This window comes from Bos mutus, chromosome 3 (genome assembly GCF_027580195.1).
Source record: "Bos mutus isolate GX-2022 chromosome 3, NWIPB_WYAK_1.1, whole genome shotgun sequence".
NCBI lineage: Eukaryota > Metazoa > Chordata > Mammalia > Artiodactyla > Bovidae > Bos > Bos mutus.
In genome coordinates this window covers 18,284,860-18,306,405 of record NC_091619.1, presented here as the reverse complement: position 1 = coordinate 18,306,405, position 21,546 = coordinate 18,284,860, and the positions used below count along the sequence as shown (strand labels likewise).

Sequence of the window (21,546 nt, the reverse complement as noted above, 5' to 3'; positions counted from 1 at the left end):
CTAAATATGTATGTATAAATAAGAGTATTTGATCTTTAAAATTCTTCAGGTTCTTTTATAAAGTATTAACTGTTTCTTCATAACATATTATCTCATTGTTATCTACCTTATTAAATTTTACAAAGAGATTGCATTTTTTTTCCTTGCAGAATCTTTCTAAAACCACAACTTATGAAACTTCATGTAACAGTTCCTTTGATATTGCTGATAGTCTCCAAAAGATGAGAATGATCACTGGACTGCTGACAATTGAGAAAGAGCTTTAGCAAACCGAGACCATTAAGAAACTGTGCAAGGGAAAATCTTGTTACCAAGACACGGGTTTCTAGTTAATTTAAAATTGCAGCTGACCCAACCTTGGTGCCAGTCGATTTCTTGCCAGCTGCGTGGCTCCTGTTTAAGGCACCACTTGTAATGAAGTTCTGGAGATCTTTGACTTGACGCATACTACAATCATTTATGGAAAACAAATCTTCCTAGATATAAAAGCTACCTCCCAAGTGTAGCATTTTATTTCTAATAACTGCCCAATCTCTCTGTAATCTTATTTCCATTAATGAATTCCAAAAACTTCTGAAAGAGAACACCAGTGATATTATTAATAATATAAACCCCATTATAGTCACAGACTAGCAGACACAAGAGTCTTACACTCTCCTTTCACCTTGATTGTGGTAAGACCCAACAGAGCTGGCAAATAGACAGCTGTAGCAATTAAAACAGAGCTGACCCTTCTTTCTTATTTTTTAAATTCCAAACTTCCTCTATATATAATATATATGTTTCCCCTTTTACAAATTCCTCTTAGTGACAAAGCTATTTACCTCTTTTCTGGTCTCTAGGATCCTGCACCCCAAATCAGGCTTTGGCCATTACAACACTTCTTCCAGAGACCCTTATGCTGTGCCATGTACAGTTCAGTAATACTTTACTAGACATTCCAGCAAGTAAGGTCTTTCATATCCATTCAGATTTCAGCATGGAAAAAGGTGAGTTCCACCAGTTGAATCTGGTTTCCCCCTTGTTTTCATATTTGTACAAATGTCACTTTATTGGTTTACATTTCTGCCTTCTAGTTTTATCTACTGTGTAACTATGGCATTTTTCTCACTCAGCATTTTTGTTCTATCCATTCAACAAAGTTTTAACATGTATCTATAATATACTATGCTTTACTATTATAACTTACTACTTTCTCCTTTGTTAGCCTGTTATCTTTGTGAGGGCTTGGATTATGTCTCATACATCTTTTGTTCCCAACTAGTAGCACAATGTTTGAATGCTGTTGAACTGAAGGATATTATGAGCAGAACAGCATTAACAAGTGGAAAGAAAAAATAGGCATGACTTTGGGAGGACATTAAATAAATCAACTGATCTAAAATAAGACAGTCCATGCCAAATATAAGTAGGTAGTGCTATATCATGGGAGAGCTTTTACTCCAAGGTCAGACAGTTTGAGTGGTAATGAGAAACCACTGAAGGAAGGTTAATTCCAGTAAACTGTTGAACACCAAATAGAATGCCTGGTACCAGGATGGGCACTGGAGATAGAGGAGCAAGACAAGGCTTTTAAATCTTACTAGAACAACAATCTCAATCTCAAAAATGACAGAATGATCTGTTTGTTTCCAAGGCAAACCATTTAATATCACACTAATCCAAGTCTCTGCCCCAACCAGTAATGATGAAGAAGCTGAAGTTGAATGGTTCTATGAAGACCTACAAGACCTTCTAGAACTAACACCCAAAAAAGACGTTCTCTTCATTATAGGGGACTGGAATGCAAAAGTAGGAAGTCAAGAGCTACCTGGAATAACAGGCAAATTGGCCTTGGAGTACAAAATGAAGCAGGTCAAAGGCTAACAGAGTTTTGCCAAGAGAACCCACTGGTCATAGCAAACGCCCTCTTCCAACAACACAAGAGAAAACTCTACACAAGGACATCACCAGATGGTTAACACCGAAATCAGATTGATTATATTCTTTGCAGCTAAAGATGGAGAAGCTCTATACAGTCAGCAAAAACAAGACCAGGAGCTGACTGTGGCTCAGATCATGAACTCCTTATTGCCAAATTCAGACTTAAATTGAAGAAAGTAGGGAAAACCACTAGACCATTCAGGTATGACCTAAAGCAAATCCGTTATGATTATACAATGGAAGTGACAAATAGATTCAAGGATTAGATCTGATAGATAGAGTGCCTGAAGAACTATGGGCGGAGGTTCGTGACATTGTACAGGAGGCAGTAATCAACACCATCCCCAAGAAAAAGAAATGGAAAAAGGCAAAATGGTTGTCTGACTAGGCCTTACAAATAGCTGAGAAAAGAAGAGAAGCTAAAGGCAAAGGAGGAAAGGAAAGATATACCCATTTGAATGCAGAGTTCCAAAGAATAGCAAGGAGAGATAAGAAAGCCTTCCTTGGTGATCAGTGCAAAGAAATAGAGGAAACAATAGAATGGGAAAGACTAGAAATCTCTTCAAGAAAATTAGAGATGCCAAGGGAACATTTCATGCAAAGATGAGCACAATAAAGGACAGAAATGGTATGGACCTAACAGAAGCAGAAGATATTAAGAAGAGGTGGCATGAATACACAGAACTATACAAAAAAGATCTTCATGACCCAGAAAATCAGAACGGTGTGGTCACTCACCTAGAGCCAGACATCCTGGAATATGAAGCCAAGTGGGCCTTAGGAAGCATCACTACAAACAAAGCTAGTGGAGGTGATGGAATTCCAGTTGAGCTATTTCAAATCCTAAAAGATGATGCTGTTAAAGTGCTGCACTCAGTAAACCAGCAAATCTGGAAAACTCAGCAGTGGCCAATGCTGGAACAGGTCAGTTTTCATTCCAATCCCAAAGAAAGGCAATGCCAAAGAATGTTCTAACTACCACACAATTGCACTCATCTCACATGCTAGCAAAGTAATGCTCAAAATTTTCCAAGCCAGGCTTCAACAGTACGTGAACCATGAACTTCCAGGTGTTCAAGCTGGATTTAGAAAAGGCAGAGGAACCAGAGATCAAATTGCCAACATCTATTGTATCATCGAAAAAGCAAGAAAGTTCCAGAAAAACATCTACTTTTGCTTTATCGACTACACCAAAGCCTTTGACTGTGTGGATCACAACAAACTGTGGAAAATTTTTCAAGAGATGGGAATACCAGACCACCTGATCTGCCTCCTGAGAAATCTGTATGCAGGTCAAGAAGCAACAGTTAGAACAAGAGACTGGTTCCAAATTGGGAAAGGAGTACATCAAGGCTATATATTGTCACCCTGCTTATTTAACTTATATGCAAAGTACATCATACAAAATGCCAGGCTGGATAAAACACAAACTGGAATCAAGATTGCTGGGAGAAATATCAGTAACCTCAGACATGCAGATGACACCACCCTTATGGCAGAAAGCAAAGAAGAACTAAAGAGCCTCTTGATGAAAGTGAAAGAGGAGAGTGGAAAAGTTAGCTGAAAACTCAACATTCAGAAAACTAAGATCATAGCATCTGGTCCCATCACTTCATGGCAAATAGATGGAGGAACAATGGAAACAGTGAGAGACTTTATTTATTTTGCATGGTTAGTGTTTTATTCTTTGAAGAATGGCTCTGAAACATCACAGTACATCAGGTTGAAAGGACAAGTTTAAAATAGTTTCATAAGGATATAACATATGTACTGCCTGTTCACTCTACGAAATCTTGATCATAGAGCTTATGATACACTTAGTTAGCAGTAGCACCCAGGTTTTCCAAATATTCATCATTGCTCTCTTGTTTGCATAGACTTCATCTCATTAGCTGCCTTCTGCTTTTGTTGCATGATCTCAGAGTCCCTCTACTTCTGAGAGGTAGTCAGGCTATTCTCTTTTCTTTTTCCCTTACTAATTTCCTGAGATTTCTTCATGTTTTCTGGTGGGGAAGTTCTCGTTGATTTCCATGGGCCATGATGACAACTGGACCAAGCCTGGAAGAGGGCAACTCAGAAAAGGAACGACTTCCTCACACTCTCAGCCACTGTCCCTACCCGTTGATCTGGAAGACTGAGCCCCCGCGGGCCCCCTGACGGGATTCGCCTGTCAAGACTTTATTTTGGGGGGCTCCAAAATGATTGCATATGGTGACTGCAGCCATGAAATTAAGAGATGCTTGCTCCTTGGAAGAAAAGCTATGACCAACCTAGACAGCATATTAAAAAGCAGAGACATTACTTTGCCAACAAAGGTCCGTGTAGTCAAGGCTATGGTTTTACCAGTAGTCATGTACGGATGTGAGAGTTGGACCATAAAGAAAGCTGAGCGCCAAAGAATTGATGCTTTTGAACTGTGGTGTTGGGGAAGACTCTTGAAAGTCCCTTGGACTGCAAAGACATCTATCCGTTCAATTTTAAAGGAAATCAGTCCTGAATATACATTGGAAGGACTGATGCTGAAGCTGAAATTCCAACACTTTGGCCACCTGATGCAAAGAACTGACTCTTTGGAAAAGACCCTGATGCTGGGAAAGATTGAAGGAGGGAGAAGGGAACAACAGAGGATGAGATGGTTGGATGGCATCACCGACATGATGGACATGAGTTTGAGTAGGCTCCGGGAGTTGGTGATGGACAGGGAAGCCTGGCATGCTGCAGTCCTTGGGGTCGCAAAGAGTTGGACACGACTGAGCAACTGAACAGAACTAAGAACTACACAGGCTGATTAGTTATACACATGGGATGCTAGATGACAGAGAGAAAGGAGTATTTGTATCAAACCTGGGTGTTAAGGGTCAGGTTTTATAGGAAAAGTAACCTCTAGAAGGATGACCATGACTGAGGTAGACGTGAAGAGAACAGGACATTCCAGGCAATACAGAGCCCTGGAAAAGTTTTCAAAACTAAGTTTAAAGTATACACTGGCAGTACACAAAATGGATAAGAAGAATGGAAGGTAAGGAGACTAGCAAATGCAATTTGCATTGCAGTGATCCAAGCATGAATTGACAAGTTTAGGCCAGAGTAACAGAAATACTAACAGAGGTGTCAGATATGAGATATTTCAAAGGATGAGTTAGCAAGATTTGGATATAGGAATGAAAGAAAGGTTGTCAGAAGACAACCAACGTTCATGGGTAACTAGAAAAACAGTATTATTAACAGAAATAAGGCCATCAAGAGGTGGTTTGATACAGAAGTGATTAAACATGTTCAAAGCTTGCCTTTCTTCCACAAACCCTTTACTGATCTCATGATCTCTGACTACTTTATCCTATATCCCCTTAATTTCTACTTGTATTAAGTTATTTAATATCCCCTGACATGCTGACTAACCAGTAATGGCATCCTTACCTTAAGTTCAATTATGGGTTCCCTTGGACTGTTTCATCTTTGGTAAACTCCTCCTTAGAGGCCAACAGTATGCTAATAGTGAATACTCAAATCTGAGTTCATTTCCTTTTGAATTTGCATGTCAATATTTTTCCTTCCTATCCTAATCCAATTGACTAAATAGGGCCTCTGAACCTTCCTGCTCAGTTTTTCCTCTTTTCTTCAGGGGTTTATGTCTGCCTAATCAAGGTTCGACCCCAGTCAGAGGAGCTGCTCCAGGTCCTGAGCACCGCTGACACCTCAGTCTATGGTTGGGCCACACTTGTCAGTGAGCGTAGCAAGAATGGAATGCAAAGAATCCTCATTCCTTTCATCCCAGCCTTTTACATCAACCAGTCAGAATTGGTTCTTAGCCACAAAAAAGACGTCGGGGAGCTAAGAGTACTGGGAGTGGATAGAGTTCTTGAGAAGCTAGAGGTATGTTAAGGACTGAAGCAAAACAGATCAGGGTTTTGAAAATGAGATTTTTCATTCTCAGTCCAGGGTAAAGGAATAGATACTGAACGACTTGATAAAATTCACCACAGGAAATTCCTAAAACAGAAAATCTGTCCACTTTATAATGCCATGGGGGCTCCCAGAGTCCAAAATCTGTCATGAGCATTGTCTGGAAGATAATACAAATGCATATATATATATGTGTGTGTGTGTGTGTGTGTGTGTATCACACACACACACACCACCAATGCTATCCTGAGAGTTTTAGAGTGCTAAAAGCTTTTGAAGGCTATATTATTCTCACACAGATGGTTTTCTTCCCCTACCCTTCAATATGTCTGTGTGAAAAAGTGACTTGTCAGCTAGCTAACTAGAAATCCAGATGTCTTATTGTTTATGATTGGAATGTATTGACACAAAACTGATTTTCTTCTTTCAAACAAGTTCCATTTTCTTTTCTCTAAGGTGTTCCCCAGCTCCCCAGTTCTAATGGTCTCTGGCCATAGGCATTCTTCGCTCACACCTGGCCTGGCCATCTACCACGTAAGAGTAGTCAACTTCACATCCCTCCAGCAGATGGCATCACCTATTTTCATCAACATTTCCTGTGTGCTCACCAGTCAAAGTGAGGCTGTACGAGTGAGAGCTATGAAAGCTAAGTCTGGTGCAGGTGAGCATGGGGGTGACTATTTTTAATCTAGAGGCAAAAAGACTGAATGTATTACAATTTAGTTTAGAATTTAATTAATGGGAAACATTCGGCCACTTGATCAAGATTATTCAGACTAGCTGGGACATGGATCTTTATTCTCGGAGGCTACCCTATAACCTTCAGGTAGCCTTCTTAAAACTTGTTTAGTCGCTGTCCCAGGCTCCTCTGTCCATGGGATTCTCCAGGTAAGGATACTGGAGTGGGTTGCCATCTCCTTCTCTAGGGGTCTCCTGCTTGGCAGATGGATTTTTACCACTGAGACACCAGGAGATTCAGGTTGGATCCCTGGCTCAGGAAGATCTCCTGGAGGAAGAAGTGGCAGCCCACTCTAGTTATTCTTGCCTGGAAAACCCCATGGAGAGAGAGGAGCCTGGCGGTCCCCAGTCCATGAGGTTGCAGAGTCAAACACAACTTAGTGACCAAGCATGAATGCAGTTTAACCTGCGTTTACTAGCCTCAAAAGTATACTTCTTGCCTTGTTTTAAGCCCTTTGATAAATGTTTGATTTAATCCAAAAGTATTTAGCAAATCTTTGTGCATCAATCAGTAAATGGTAGTAATCCTAGAAGCAAGACTTGGCTCTGACAAATCCTGATTCTGCCTTTACCCAGTTCGGAAATGATGCCAAGTTTGGGTGGGATGGTAACAGTTACGGAAAGAGGTGTTAGAAGTTTCTTCCCAGGTGGCTCAGTAGTAAAGATTAGGATTTAACCCCTGGGTTGGGAAGATCCCCTGGAGGAAATGGCGACCCACTACAGTATTCTTGCCTGGAGAATCTAGGAGTGAATTAGGCTGAACCTTAGTACATCTAACGGGAGAAAGGTTTTGGCTTCTGTGAGTATCCGATTTGTATGAGTCAGTAAATATTCTAAGCATATTTATATGCATTTTAATTCTCATTCTAAAGGGTTTCCTAAAACTCTTTAAGAGATGTTTTCCCCTTTAAAGAGTTGAAATTGGGATGTTCAGGATCCTATCACTAGAGAATGTTCAACCCCAATCTGTGCTGAGAGTAGTTTTTAAACTGAGTTCATGGATCTCTATAAAGGTTCTCAGAATTCAAGGTGTCCATGCCCTGAATGGGAAAAAACAAAATTACATCAAAATTACAGTAGTTATCAGACCTAAAAATGTATCTTTATTACTAGAGCACACATACTACTGTATTACAAATAAGGCCTTTTAACATTTTGCTGTGTATTATAAAACTTCAATTGGTTTCCTTTATTCCTACATTTTTTGCATTGAAAAACATTGAGTTGGGGTACATTGACTTCACCAGACTGCCAAAGTTACCCATGGCAAAAAAAAAAAAAAAAAAAAAAAGAATCACCTGGGTGCTCATTGGAAGGACTGATGCTAAAGCTGAAACTCCAGTACTTTGGCCACCTCATGTGAAGAGTTGACTCATTGGAAAAAGACTCTGATGCTGGGAGGGATTGGGGGCAGGAGAAGGGGACGACAGAGGATGAGATGGCTGGATGGCATCACTGACTCGATGGACGTTGAGTCTGAGTGAACTCTGGGACGTGGTGATGGACAGGGAGGCCTGGCATGCTGCGATTCATGGGGTCGCAAAGAGTCGGACATGACTGAGACTGAAGAATCACCACGTTCTTAAGTGATGAGGGCACAAACTGACAGTACACTGTTATTTTTGCTACAAATATGCAACCCAATCTTAAGTTCACTCATACAAGCATGATACCTACTTGCAGGAACAAGTAGGTATTTAAAACAGGGCCCAATTAAGACAGGAATTAGTTCAATGTAGACACAACAAAGGGGTGTCCTAAGTTAATATACCTCTTGATTTATTTGGACTTCCAGTGTTGGGACCAGATCAGGGAGGAGATTTTAGTATGTTGTTTTGTTTAGTCGCTAAGTCATGTCCAACTCTTTTGTGACCCCATGGACTGTTGCCTGCTAGGCTCTGCTCCTCTGCCAATGGGATTTCTCAGCCAAGAATACTGGAGGGGGTGGCCATGCCCTCCTCCAGGGGATCTTCCTAACACAGGGATCAAGCCCAGGTTTCCAGGCATTGAAGATTCTTTACCATCTGAGCCACCAGTGAAGCCCCCACCTTTTTTTTTCAGTACAAGCAACCTCAAATTATTCTTCAGAGTAAAGCAGTTTAACAGTGTGAAGTTGTTAAACAGTTGTGAACAGAGTTTAGAGAGAGGTTAAGAGCAGTTAAGAGCCCAGAGGTAGAGGGCCTATACAAGGGTTGCAGAACAGGAACTATGTATAAGGGCCTGGTGACAGTTTATCTGGAATGGCAATTTGGTGAGGCAGGAAGAGTTCATTTCTAGACACTGAAGAATTCGAAATAACCAAGAGAAAGTATGCTTCAAAAGACATGTCTTAACTTTTATTGAGGACAAATTTATATACAAATCATGTTCCCTAGAAATGATAGCTGAATAAAAAAGGACAAGTGGCTCCTGGGTCATTGTTTCAGGTTAGAGGGATTACAAGTTGAAGGATGTCACTTGGAGTTAAAGTACACAGGAGAGATAACAGGCATTTTACAGTGGCAGAGAATTTAAACATTCTTTTGGAAGCTGAAAAGGCTTAAGAATTGTAGTTTATTATGTTAGTGATAAAAAGCCAAAAAGGTAGAGGCACCAAGTACAGTTCACCCCTTTTTCTCTGGTAAGAAACAAAAAGAATTTCCTAGAGGGCTAAGTTTTGAGTGCTTCAGCTAGATATCTCAGAAGCATACAATTTTTAAATGCAACATCTGTCCTGTATATATTAAAAAAACTATCTTCTTTTATTCTGCCAACGCGTAGATCAATGTGACGGTTCAGGTGTTCTCCAGAAGTTTGCAGGTTCTTACCAGAGTCTCCTTTTTACCCTCTTTGTGATGCTGGCATCAACAGCTTTCCTCTTTCTAGGTAAGGAGTCCTTATATTCAGCACCGTAGAATTTAGACTTGGAAACTGCCTTCATTTCACAAACTAAATGAGGATGAAAATTAGCTGTTTATATCACATCTAATTTGGGACATGCAATTGAAACTGACTTAGCCTCCCTACCCTTAGTCTCCTGGTGGACCAAAGATCCTGCCCAATTTACTGAGAAGCAATAAACTGCATGCAGCCAACAGCTACCACTCAGAAGTGGAAATCACTGCTAAACTTTAGATGATAGCTAGTTTTGCTCAAATACATAGCAATAGATGATTCAAGCAACGTAACACATACTATTATCTACACGTACATTTCCCATCTTTCAGCCGTAAGTTGAATACCTCTGAAAATCACTGAATAAAAACTTCCCATTAAGTATACAGTGTTATTTAATTTGAAGCCTTACTTTTTTTATAGCAATACTTAAGAATGGACTTGACCCTTAAGGCCTTTCTCCAGTGAGAAGAGATCTCCTTGTTGACATCTTATTCTTTTTCCAGCATACAATGCCTTCCTAAACAAGATGCAGACAGTTCCAGTTGTTTACGTGCCAACTCTAGGTACACAGTCAGGTAAAGAATCACCATCTGTTATCTCCGAAAAACTCAGGTACCACCCTCATTCACCTCTATTCATCCTTCTTTTATTTCCTTTCCTCTTAGGTTCTTACACATCCACACGTTCTCCCCCTCCGCTCCTGAGTCCACACCCCCCACCAGCCCAGAATCGGCTACAGCACTGGCTGTGGAGTATAAGACACTAACCTCTGCTTGGACAAGTCTTTAACTATAGGGGACTGGAGATTTCTAGCCCCAGATCAGCAGCAACCTCTACATTCACACACCTCCAAACAAGGCTTCTGAGAACTGTAAATAAAGCATCCTAAGCTGTTTTATATTAAAGTGGCGTGCTGGATTGTGTTTTAAATATCAATTGTCAGTTCTTAATTCTAAGAAAACATAAAAGTAAAATGAAATACCCCATTTACATACTATTCCAGTTTTTAATCAAGCTCTGCAGATTTACTCCATGAACCTAGGGATAGCAATGTCCCAAATGGACTTTTTAAGTTCTTGGCCACTTACTTGCCCCAAATGACTCTAGAATCCACTCTTCTGGTTGCCCCTGAATACGTGAGGTAGGAACCTCCTAGAAGTAAAACAAGACAGTAAACAGGATGTATCCAAAACGTGTTTATTGGGATGGTTTCCCGTTCATCTCGATACAGGGTACTTTTAGTGCTGCTTCCGTCTGAAAGAGCATCCTGCCAAAAAAAAAAAAAGTTCCAAAGGTTAACTGATAGCAGCCTACTTACCCTACCTGAACCCCACAAAATGCCTCTAACCCATAGAAAACCTACATTTGTATTTTCTTCAACTCTTTAAGCTTCTACCTAGTCACTAGACATGAGATTCAGCTCATATGAAGCCCTTTTACCACCCAGCTTTAGACAGTAGCATTTTAAGATGAATGTTTCCCGATTATGCATTTGGTAGACATAAGAAAAAAAAGTATAAAAATTACATTAAACCATTTACCTTCTGTAAGCCTCGCTTTTCCTCCTGTAGGCTGGCAGAGGACAGTAGAGCAGCCAACACACAAGACTACTGTTTGTGCATGGCTAAAGACGGTGGTGATTTTATAGCATCCTGGGGGGAAAACATCAAGGAGTTACCCTTTTTCCTCCCAAACCTTTCTTCACTTAAACATATGATGTCATGCATTAACTGTAAAACAAGTATGCTATGAAAATTCTTGGGATTTACTTTCCTAATCTAAACTTGATTATCTGGCTCTAGGTATACATCAAAGTCAACTCAAAAGCAACCTCGACCATGTGCCCCAACCTATGGATTTTGAGTAAACAACATCATCCAAAAAATTCAAAACTCAAAGAGAAAAAACCCTGTACTTGGTGAGGAGACATGCTCAGTAACTGGTCAACACATCCACCCCTTTGCCGCCAGGAAGTACATAAATTACCACAGAACCCAAACATTATCATTCCAGTGTTTTCCCAACACAAACGTTGTGGTCTACAGAGTTTTGAAGGGGAATCTCTCTGGATCACTCCTCCTAAAGTGCAAAATTTTACTCATCTCTAACATTCAAATTTGAATACATTAGGGCTTCACGGATACCTTTTTTCAACTCGTGGGATTCAGTGCTTTCCCCACTACTACATGTTATCTCCTCACCTGGGCATTTTACATCCATGAAATAGGAATTGGGGCTCTGCACCAGGCGCTTCTTCTTGTGTTTCCTCTTCTCCTCTTCTGGAGAGGGATGAAGAAGATCCTTTGCGAGCTAACAGAGGCAGAAATGTAGAGATTTAGAAACCAATGGTGAATATGGATGATCGAAAACAGCCCCCACTGCCACACAACGGGGAGAGCTCTCCCCTTGTCGCCCCTGGTGTCTGCGCAGCTGGGCCGCCATCTTATTGCCTCTCCGCTCCCGTCCAAGCACGGGTCCCAGCTGGCCTCTGCGGCCCCTGTAGTTAACTTGTCCTGGGAAGTGCGGAGGGCAAATGAGGGCCCTCTGTGATCCCAAATCAGCGTGAGAGCAGCGTGCAGACAGAAGAACGAGATCTCCACGGAAACCTAGCCGAAGAACTCACAGGCATGTTCTCGTGAGGAGGTCGTCACCGCCGGAAAGGGGCGGAAGCGGAAATCCTGATCCTTAAATTGGCCGTCCCGCAGGAAATGACGTTAGGTCCTATCGCCGCCATGTTGAGAAGGTCGTTCTCTCACGGTCTTGGGCGATGGGGCGGGGGGGGCTGCCATTTTGGGAAGGTCTCTAAATGACAGGGCTCAGATGAGTCGCCATGTTAAGAGAGGGAGCTTGGTATCTTAAGGTCAGTGTCTGGTCTCCGTCAAGGGGTTAATAGACATTTTTAATATTTCGCGCTACACTTTAACAACAGGAACTGCTTAGGAAAACAGAGTCATGTCTGTGACTTGTTAAATTTCTTTACTATTTTTCAATTGGTTTGGTTTCCCCATTTTTAACAACTCAGTAATGTAAATATAAAAAAAGTAAGTTCTCATCTTTTCCGCACTTTCAGCCTATTTCTAGGACTAACCGTTGTTAATTTTATTCTCTCCTTTCCATCTTTCTCTGTAATAATTATTGCATCACTCACTTCTGTATTGTTCTGACTGCTTTGAATGCTAATCTTCACAACTCTGTCTTTACATTCCCACATCCTTTCCGCCACATTTTCATCAGAACTGCCTTTCCAAGATTTGTAATCTTGGCATCACTGAAACTCTGGACAGGTAATGAAAAGAAAGAAAACCAAATCATTATCTTCTACAGTAACGATCAAAGGGTTAAAATGTCCGTTTGTCATAAAGGAGGAACAAAAATGACTCAAATGGTATATGGGGACCTGGTTAATTCCAAAGGAATAGAATGGGACAAGGGATGTGAGTTCTTGTCAAGGATACACTGGTAAACGTTTAACCATTGACTTTATGGAGGGGAGCCCTGATTTGTTGTCTTTGCTAATTTCAATGGAGGAAATACCTTGGCCAGTTTCAGACTATCAGTGTTACATCATTAAACATGGATTTGGAAAGCGAAGTCTGTTTTCATGAGCCAGTAATAATTGGTTCCAGCACACTACTGTTGTTGTTCAGCTGCTCAGTCATGTCTGACTCTTTGCAACCCCATGGACTGCAGCAGGCCAGCCTTCCATGTCCTTCACTATCCCAGAGCTGGCTCAAACTCATGTCCATTGAGTCAGTGATGCCATCCAACCATCTCATCCTCTGTTGGCCCTGCATCTAATCCTCTGTTGGCCCTGCCCCTCTCCGCCTGCCTTCAGTCTTTCCCAGCATCAGGGTCTTTTCCAATGAGTCCATTCTTTGCATCAGGTGGCCAAAGTATTGGAGCTTCAGCATCAGTCCTTCCAATGAATATTCAGGGTTGATTTCCTTTAGGATTGACTGGTCTGATCTTGCTGTCCAAGGGACAACTCAAGAGTCTTCTCCAGCACCGCAGTTCAAAAACATCAGTCCTTCATCTCTCAGCCTTCTGTATGGTGAGAAAAACCTCTGAGGAAGTGACATGTTCCCAGGTGGCTCAGTGGTAAAGGATCCAGCTGCCCATGCAGTGGATGCAGTTTCAATCCCTGTGTCGGGAAGATCTCCTGGAAGAGGAAACAGCAACTCTGATATTCTTGCCTGGGAAATCCCATGGACAGATGAGCCTGGCAGGCTACAGTCCATGGGGTCGCAAAGAGTGGGACACAACTGAGTGACTGTGCACGGCACACCGAAAGACAAGAAATTAAACAAGCAGCAGTCTGGGAGAACTGCATTCTAGGCTGAGGCAAGAGCTTGTGAATACAAAACGAGAGACCAGGAAAAGCCTACCATAATTGGGGGGGGGGGGAGGGTAAAGGCATTATTGCGGAAGCTCTGAGAGCTAGTGGGAGAGTACTGTGGAGATGAGGTTCCAGGGAAAGCAGGTATACAGCAGCATAAGTGACCTGGGTTCAATCCCTGGGTCAGGAAGATCTCCTGGAGAAGGAAATGGCAACCCACTCTTCCCATTCTTGCCTGGAAAATCCCGTGGACAGAGGAGCCTGGCGGGGTACAGTCCATGGGGTCGCAAAAGAGTCAGACATGGAAAAAAAAAAATCAGACACAACTTAACAACTAAACAACAGCAGCAATTTAGAGAGGTGAAAAGAATAGTCTATTGCTGGGGATGAAAAGTCCAGATTCAGACAAAATAAGATGAAAAAGAACTAATAGGCTTTTATCAGACAAATCCATGAAAATTGAAGAATAATTAAGCTTAAAGCACTTAAGAATAAGTGCTTTAAGCACTAGTGAGAGATGGTTTGGCCATCAGGGAGAAGTAGAGAATACTCACGTTTTGTAATACAACTTGGAGACATAATGGGTGGTTAGATAAAGGATAGAAGAGGATTGAATAGTTGTGTTTGAGAGGGACAAACATTGGCACAGAGTATGACAAGGATAACTGAAGTGACAAAAGATGCCTTTTCATAACCAGTGCACTATGTTTATAGAAGGGCTGCTCTACTGACCTGCTATTAGAAAAGCAGATATTTTGAATATTTTTTCCAAAGCAAAGATAAATTTGGTTTTGTGTAGCCATGTTCTCCATATTTCAGCTTTCTGGTTGCCAAGGCTACACATTCACAGTCTGTTCATTAGTGTGTTAGGAGTACTGCCTCCGGACTGTGTTAAAAGATCCACATCTCATCAAGAGAATGACACCAGACATGTATAGTCTCAATCTCTGTCTTCCTGAGCTGGCCTGTCAGAGAATTCATACACAGGTTCCCAGAAGGAAGACTGTTCAAGATGAAGCTCCAGAATGTATCTAGGTGAACGGTGTGTGGGCTTGGAGACTGGGAGAGGGTGTGTGTGGAGCTGATTCTATAGTATAATTTTGGAGGTGATTCTATAGTATAATTAATTTTAATTTTCACTCTGTTCCACCAGGGGGCAGACTGACTCAACAAATAGCCACCAACTTCAGCCATCCCGCTTTTTTCAAAAGGAGTTGGGATTCTAAAACTAAGGGCTTGGAAAAGTAACACCAGAATTCTAGAACTGCCCCAGAAGGATTCTATTTTTCTTGAGTACCCCTTTCAAAAATCAGTCCCCAATTTTTGCCAACTCCTGTGTTACCCTGGCCTTCGCCCTTATTCCCCCAAACTTTCCTTTTCCCCGAATTCCTCTAAAATTCCTCTTCCCCTGGTCATTCTGATTAAACCTCCACTTCACCCCAGCCTCTCTGGCTTCTGACTGGAAGAGCGAAGTCAAAAGAGGGGGATGGTAGTAAGCAAAAAACTGTTCAAAATGGCTAAGGAGACAGGCCAGCATTGGCTGGGAAGGGAAGGCCAGAGAGCAGGAGGCTGGGCTGGCCGAGGAGGCCAGCTGAAAGGGATGGGCGGGCACGGGGTGGGGCCCGGAGGAGTGCCGCCTCTCCTCTTTCCCAGAGCCTGGGCGGAGAGGGAGGAAAACTTCCTGGCCGGGGCTCCGGGCCCGCTCCCTTTGCCAGCCCTCCAGTCCCGCCTACCGGTGCCCTTCGCTTCCCCACCACCCCTCTCCCGGCACCCCCAGTGTCCGCCATGGCCAAAGCCTACGACCACCTCTTCAAGTTGCTGCTGATCGGGGACTCAGGGGTGGGCAAGACTTGTCTGATCATTCGCTTTGCAGAGGACAACTTCAACAACACTTACATCTCCACCATCGGTGAGCCCACTGGCCATATCCTAGATCCCCAACTACCCCATACCCTCATTCCTAGGCTCTTGGATTACTAGTGGCCCGCGTTAGAGTCAGGCTTCTGGACTCCAGTCCCTCAGCCTCTCTCTCTCAGACCCATCCCCCTTGTATGTCTCAGGATGGTACCCAAACCTCTAACCTCTCTGAGACCTCCAGATTACTCCTCAGCTGTGCCTGCGCCAACCCCTATTTTCTTGGGACCACCTGCCTCCCTTGTCCCCACAAATTCACATGAACCCGTGTCTGCTTCCCTCTCAGCTCCTCTTCCCCCACCCTCATCCACCTAGAACTCTTGATCCATTCTCCATATTTCCTGTATCCCCCTTTCGCTGATCATCTGTCTCCCAATTTTGCCAGCCTCTTTCTGTCCCAACTGAGTTACAGACTCTCCCACTGCATTCCCACCTTACCATCTACTTTCCAGTCTCTCTGCCCCTCAACTTATTAGGGGTTTGGGGAGGGTGCCACAGAGGGGCTGGGTGTGCCAGAGAGCGGCCCAAGGACTGGGATCATGAATATGCAGTCAGCCTGCTAAGGAAGGTGGGACTGAGGGGACTTCTGGGGTCTCTGAGTCAGTCAGGTGACTCAGCCTCCTCCCTGGAGCTCCTCACTGGCTTGGGGGAGGTACACAAGTTTCCACTAAAAACAAACATTGTCTCCCCTCCTCCCCCTCATTGTTCTTAACCTCCTCTGGCCTGGGTAGTAAGACCAGGAGAGTCTCAAGACAATTCTGGTTAGAAAGTGGAGGGGAAAATATCCCTCTCTCATATTTCAGTCGCAGGGGAATCTTGTTTAGACTCAAATTTTCTTGTTTGCAAGCCTGGCATACTATTAATCTGCATGGACTGGTATCAGCTTCCTTTTTCCTTGCTCTTCACCCTGTAGGGTCAGGAGGCTATGTGGGAGAACGGAAAGTAGAGGGTTCTACGACAACAGAAGGGAGAAGGAATTAGAAAGAAATATTTGGGGGGAGACAGATTGAATTGAGAGAGTTGTCAGCTGGCGTGGCTGAGTGGACCCAAGAAGTGCCTTAAAGGCCTTCAGCCTCCTTGCAGAGTTTTCATCATCTTCTTTCCCGCAAAGTCTATAAGATCTAAGTCAGAACAATACGCCTGCTATACAAGTACAGCTTTGAGAAAATCCCCGTAGTTTTGTACTTCCTGCGAGACTGCTTCCCAAGTGCCTTCCCTGCAGAATCTCTGCGCTGCTCCATTCCTGTCCCTCTCACCACACACTTGCACATGCACATAATACGTGTCTGGATTTCAGTGTTCCCTCTCCACCCCTAGGAATTGATTTCAAGATCCGCACTGTGGATATAGAGGGGAAAAAGATCAAACTGCAGGTCTGGTGAGTGAATCCCCCAGGACTTCAAAACCAGACTTACTCGTTTATTTCCTATAACACTATAGTTTCTCTTTAGTTTTGTTTCTCTTCCTTTCCCATCGCTCCTTCGAGTACATTTTCTAATCCATTTCTGTCACCTCATTCATATGTCATTCCATCTCTCTCTCTGCTCAGTCAACTGTTTTCAACTTTGTTATAATTCTGTTGTCTGTCCTGGACCCAGAGACTCCTCTGAACTTGGCAACTGTCTAGCTCAACTGTCTATTGAGCTATAATATGGATACAAGCTCTCAACAGTTAAATAGCAAGTAGCAAAATTAAGACTTGACTCTCTGTCCAGTGGAGAGCCCTTAAAGCCAAGAGTAGAGGTTTGACCTGACTACCCTGAGGAAACTGGAGACCCTGAGGGTGTCAAGTGGTAAGAGGCTTAATGGAGGCATTATGATACAATAGACAAGAGGAGAATGTGGTTCAATCCTGTTGTTACAGAATGACCTTCATTAGTTATTTCTCCTCTCTAAATCTGTTTCCTCATCTGTAGAGGCAGTAAAACATGTCTCACAAGGATAGAGTGAAGATTAGGTAAAATGACATAAATGATGTATACACAGTGCTTGGCACAAAGTAAACAATAAAACAGACCTATTTCTTCAGCCTTTACCTTCACTCAGTATCAGCCCAACAGTCTCTTATCCCTTTTTCCCTTTATTGTTTTCCTGACTCTGTTTAACACTCCTTGTTGCAAAAGCTAAATTCTTAGGGGATGGGATTGGAATTCTCTCTTTGGAGATCTCTTACCTCTATCTCACCCCATGAAATATTCTACCCCTTCAGGGACACAGCTGGCCAAGAGCGATTCAAGACAATAACTACTGCCTATTACCGTGGAGCAATGGTATGAAGCATATTTCTGGACAAGGGATGATGCAATAGAATGTACAACTACAGAGGGATAGGAGTTGGGGCAGAGAAAAATGGGGAGGGGCATAGTGTGGGTTGCAGAGGGCCCCATATGGCCTAGTGATTAGTCTTGTGGATAGAATTTACAGGGTCACTTAGAGGGCAGTGGGAAGCCTGAAGAGGGGAATATTGTACAAGGCTCCATTGTGAACTCTGCCATTCCCCAGGGCATTATCCTAGTATATGACATCACAGATGAGAAATCCTTCGAGAATATTCAGAACTGGATGAAGAGCATCAAAGAGGTGAGGACAGTTCCAGAGAGGTGGGGGAACTGGGTGGAACCTAGAGGATGGAGGGGACTGTGAAAATGAGCAGGACCCAGCTTCTACTCTTATCTTTGCTCCCAGAATGCCTCGGCTGGGGTAGAGCGCCTCTTACTGGGGAACAAGTGTGACATGGAGGCCAAGAGGAAGGTGCAGAAGGAGCAGGCTGATAAGGTAAGAGCTGGTTGGGCAATGTTCCAGAACTGGGCCAGGAGGGCCAAGGTGAGGCTGGATTGCAGAGGACTTGGCCGCTGCCCTCTGTCCAGCTCTCCTCTTACCACTTCTTCCCATGCAGTTGGCTCGGGAGCATGGAATCCGATTTTTTGAGACAAGTGCTAAATCCAGTATGAATGTAGATGAGGTGAGACACACCCCATCCTTCACCCCCAAAGAGTATTGGAAGACAGACTCATGCTCCCCTTCAACCTATCCTGACCAATCTCGCCTTTCCCCGTTAGGCTTTCAGTTCCCTGGCACGGGACATCTTACTCAAGTCAGGAGGCCGGAGATTGGTGAGTTGGTTGTGCTGGGCTAAGTACAGCTGGGTGTGTGAGAGTGTGTGTGTGTTAGGGGTAAAAACTAATGAGGGGAACAATGCTAATACTCCTGTGAGGGTGGATCTCCTTCAGTTTATGGCCCCAGCCAGCCATTCTCACCCTGCACCTTCTCCCTCTAGAAAAACAACAACAAGCCCCCCAGCACTGACCTGAAAACTTGTGACAAGAAGAATACCAACAAGTGCTCCTTGGCCTGACGACTCCTTTCTGCCTCTCCACCCTACGCCTGGAGACTGGATCTGAGGAAGGCAGGGCTGAGGGGCTGGTAGGGGAGAAATAGCAAATGGGGCTTGGAGGGGTAGAGATGGGTAGATGGTAGAAGAATGGGGAGAATATGGAGAAGAAAAAAAGGAAGGAGAGAGAAAGAAAGAGGAAATGAAAGGAAGCAGGATAGAGCGGGAAGGAGAGGCAAGAAAAAGGAAAAGAATTGGGAAGGTGGAAGAAGGTGAAAAGGAAGTAGGAAGAGAGGGAGGAAGAAAGGAAGATAGATGGTCCTAGGCCTCAGACCTTCTCTGGGTTTCCAGGGCAAATATAAATGTAAATAAATAGTTGATTTATTGTTACTGGATCAGGCTTTAGGGTCCTGAGAGAGGCTGGCTCAGTACCACCCTCTGAAGGTTTGGTCCTATGCTGTCACTCTGCATGGTCTTTCTCAGTATTAAAGGCCACCATTTGCACAAACGTTCCTGGTTTGGGTAACTTTTGTCATTGTCGGAATCGCTGTCTACCCATAAACCTAATTCTTGTGTCTCTGAGGTGGCTGGTCTACCTGAATCTGGCTGTGTTCCTGTGATGCCTAGTCTACAGGTCTCAGACCTTCCCCAGCTGTTTAATTGATGAGGGACACAAGGAGCAGAGATTCTCTGAAATTAAAAGTCTGTACATCCTCTTTCCAATATGGGATTTAGAGGATCCTTGCAGGCAGTCTTGTCCAGGAGATTCTAAAAGAGAAGGACTCTTTCCTGGGCCTCCCCAGGAGAGTGATAACCCTAGCCTCAGAGAAACAGGAGAACCAGTATTTTTTATTCATTAATTTCAGCAAGCATCTTTGATTCTGCCAAAAATCCCTTTAAGAAAGTAGTATTATTACCTGCTCTGATAGAAGAAGAAAATGAGACAGAAAAAAGGTTCATATAGTCATAAATATTTATTGAGCATCTACTCTGTGCCAAGCACAGTGGTCAAGTTAAAATAACCTCTGGGTGGTACTTAAAGGAAGAGGGACAAGTAAAATTTAACAAAAACAGCCCCTAACGACTGAATAACAAAGAAGCACAACTACTGACGTGCAAAAGAACCATGAACAAGAAACTTAGGCTTGAGTTCCCTTAAGTATACATAGACCCTATTTGTTCTTTACAGTATTTTTTTTAGTTTCCAATATTTTAAAAAAATATTGTCTTCTAAATAGCATTTGCACTGTACAAATGCTTATTCAGAAAAAAAAATTGAACAAATAGATTTTATAACTATATGGTTTTGTAGAATTTGCATTTTAATTAGTATTTCTATAGTTCTCTAAATATGCTCCATAAATTTATGCTTATACCAACATTATATAAATATGCTCTTGCCAGCACTATTTTTTTTTATATTTTAAATCTTTGAAAAAGAAAAGACATGTTTTGATTTACATCTGTTTGATTAGTAAATTTGCAATTTCTTTTAAAATTTTAAATTAATTTTTTAATTGAAGGATAATTGCTTTACAGAATTGTGTTGGTTTCTGCCAAACATTGGCATGAATCAGCCATAGGTATACATATGTCCCCTCCCTCTTGAACCTCCCTCCCATCTCCCCCGCCATCTCATCCCTCTAGGTTGTTACAGAACCCTAGTTTGAGTTCCCTGAGTCATACAGCAAATTCCCATTGGCTATCTATTTTACATATGGTAGTTTAAGTTTCCCTGTTACTCTCTCCATATATCCCACTCTCTCTTTCCTACCTTCCTCCCGGTACCACCCCCTCCCCCCACCCCACTGTGTCTATAAGTCTGTTTTCTATGTCTGTGTCTCTGTTGCTGCCCTGCAAATAATTTCATCAGTACCATCTTTCTAGATTCCATATATATGCATTAGTATATGGTATTTTTCTCTTTCTGACTTACTTCACTCTGTACAATGGGCTCTAGGTTCATCCACCTCATAAAACTGACTCAAAAGTGTTCCTTTTATGACTAAGTAATATTCCATTGTATGTATGTACCACAGCTTCTTTATCCATTCATCTGTCCATGGACATCTAGGTTGCTTCCATGTTCTAGCTATTGTAAATAGTGCTGCAATGAATTCACAGTATTTTTTTAAACAGCAAAATTATCTCACAGACTTGATCTTTGATCAAGATGATGAAAATATCAGGTTTGGTTTAGACAAAGTACCACTAGAAGTTTTCCTCAAGGATATGATTGATGTTCAAGGTATTTAAAACATCCCCAAGCCTGCAGTGGAGAAGTGGATAGCACAACCCTGGAGTCATCAGCAAAGTCTTTTTGTGTGCTGCTCTTTCTGCTGGTAAAAGACAACACTCAGAAAAAAAGAGTCTGACAGTGCCAGGAGAAGGACTAAGAAAATAATTTGGTACATGAATTAAGTATCTAAGCTTCAATGGGGTAATAATCCTTATTATCTGTGGCTTGTGTTTGAATTCTGTACTCAACTGCCCAGCTAGTTTAATTCACTCAAGAGATGAGGAA

The 21,546-nt window shown here is 42.6% G+C and overlaps 3 protein-coding genes, 1 long non-coding RNA gene and 1 pseudogene across 4 annotated transcripts in view; 2 read left to right on the top strand and 3 right to left on the bottom strand.

The window, feature by feature from the left end:
- The window catches only part of NUP210L (nucleoporin 210 like), a 100,271-nt gene extending 90,064 nt beyond the window's left edge, over positions 1 to 10,207 (top strand). The window contains exons 35-40 of the mRNA XM_005910030.2: positions 843 to 989; positions 5,546 to 5,796; positions 6,283 to 6,487; positions 9,325 to 9,429; positions 9,945 to 10,016; positions 10,107 to 10,207. Of these exons, the coding sequence (XP_005910092.2) occupies positions 843 to 989; positions 5,546 to 5,796; positions 6,283 to 6,487; positions 9,325 to 9,429; positions 9,945 to 10,016; positions 10,107 to 10,207 (881 nt within the window). The remainder of the gene's footprint in view (positions 1 to 842; positions 990 to 5,545; positions 5,797 to 6,282; positions 6,488 to 9,324; positions 9,430 to 9,944; positions 10,017 to 10,106) is intronic.
- On the bottom strand, positions 2,911 to 3,962 carry LOC102282527 (small EDRK-rich factor 1 pseudogene; annotated as a pseudogene).
- LOC138987198 (uncharacterized) lies at positions 8,879 to 10,202 on the bottom strand. Its single transcript, XR_011463602.1, has 2 exons — positions 9,851 to 10,202; positions 8,879 to 9,492 (listed from the first exon to the last, which is right to left on the bottom strand). It is a non-coding gene; the product is annotated as an uncharacterized lncRNA (long non-coding RNA).
- Positions 10,208 to 10,622: 415 nt separating the features above from the next.
- RPS27 (ribosomal protein S27) lies at positions 10,623 to 12,120 on the bottom strand. The gene is made up of 4 exons (XM_014483061.2): positions 12,065 to 12,120; positions 11,643 to 11,751; positions 10,983 to 11,093; positions 10,623 to 10,708 (listed from the first exon to the last, which is right to left on the bottom strand). The coding sequence occupies exons 1-4, from the start codon at positions 12,068 to 12,070 to the stop codon at positions 10,680 to 10,682; spliced, it is 255 nt and encodes an 84-aa protein (XP_014338547.1). The 5' UTR covers positions 12,071 to 12,120; the 3' UTR covers positions 10,623 to 10,679.
- Positions 12,121 to 15,416: 3,296 nt separating this feature from the next.
- RAB13 (RAB13, member RAS oncogene family) lies at positions 15,417 to 19,530 on the top strand. Its single transcript, XM_005910029.3, has 8 exons — positions 15,417 to 15,686; positions 17,009 to 17,069; positions 17,901 to 17,961; positions 18,194 to 18,271; positions 18,377 to 18,466; positions 18,588 to 18,653; positions 18,751 to 18,804; positions 18,969 to 19,530. The coding sequence occupies exons 1-8, from the start codon at positions 15,563 to 15,565 to the stop codon at positions 19,044 to 19,046; spliced, it is 612 nt and encodes a 203-aa protein (XP_005910091.1). The 5' UTR covers positions 15,417 to 15,562; the 3' UTR covers positions 19,047 to 19,530.
- Positions 19,531 to 21,546: the final 2,016 nt, after the last annotated feature.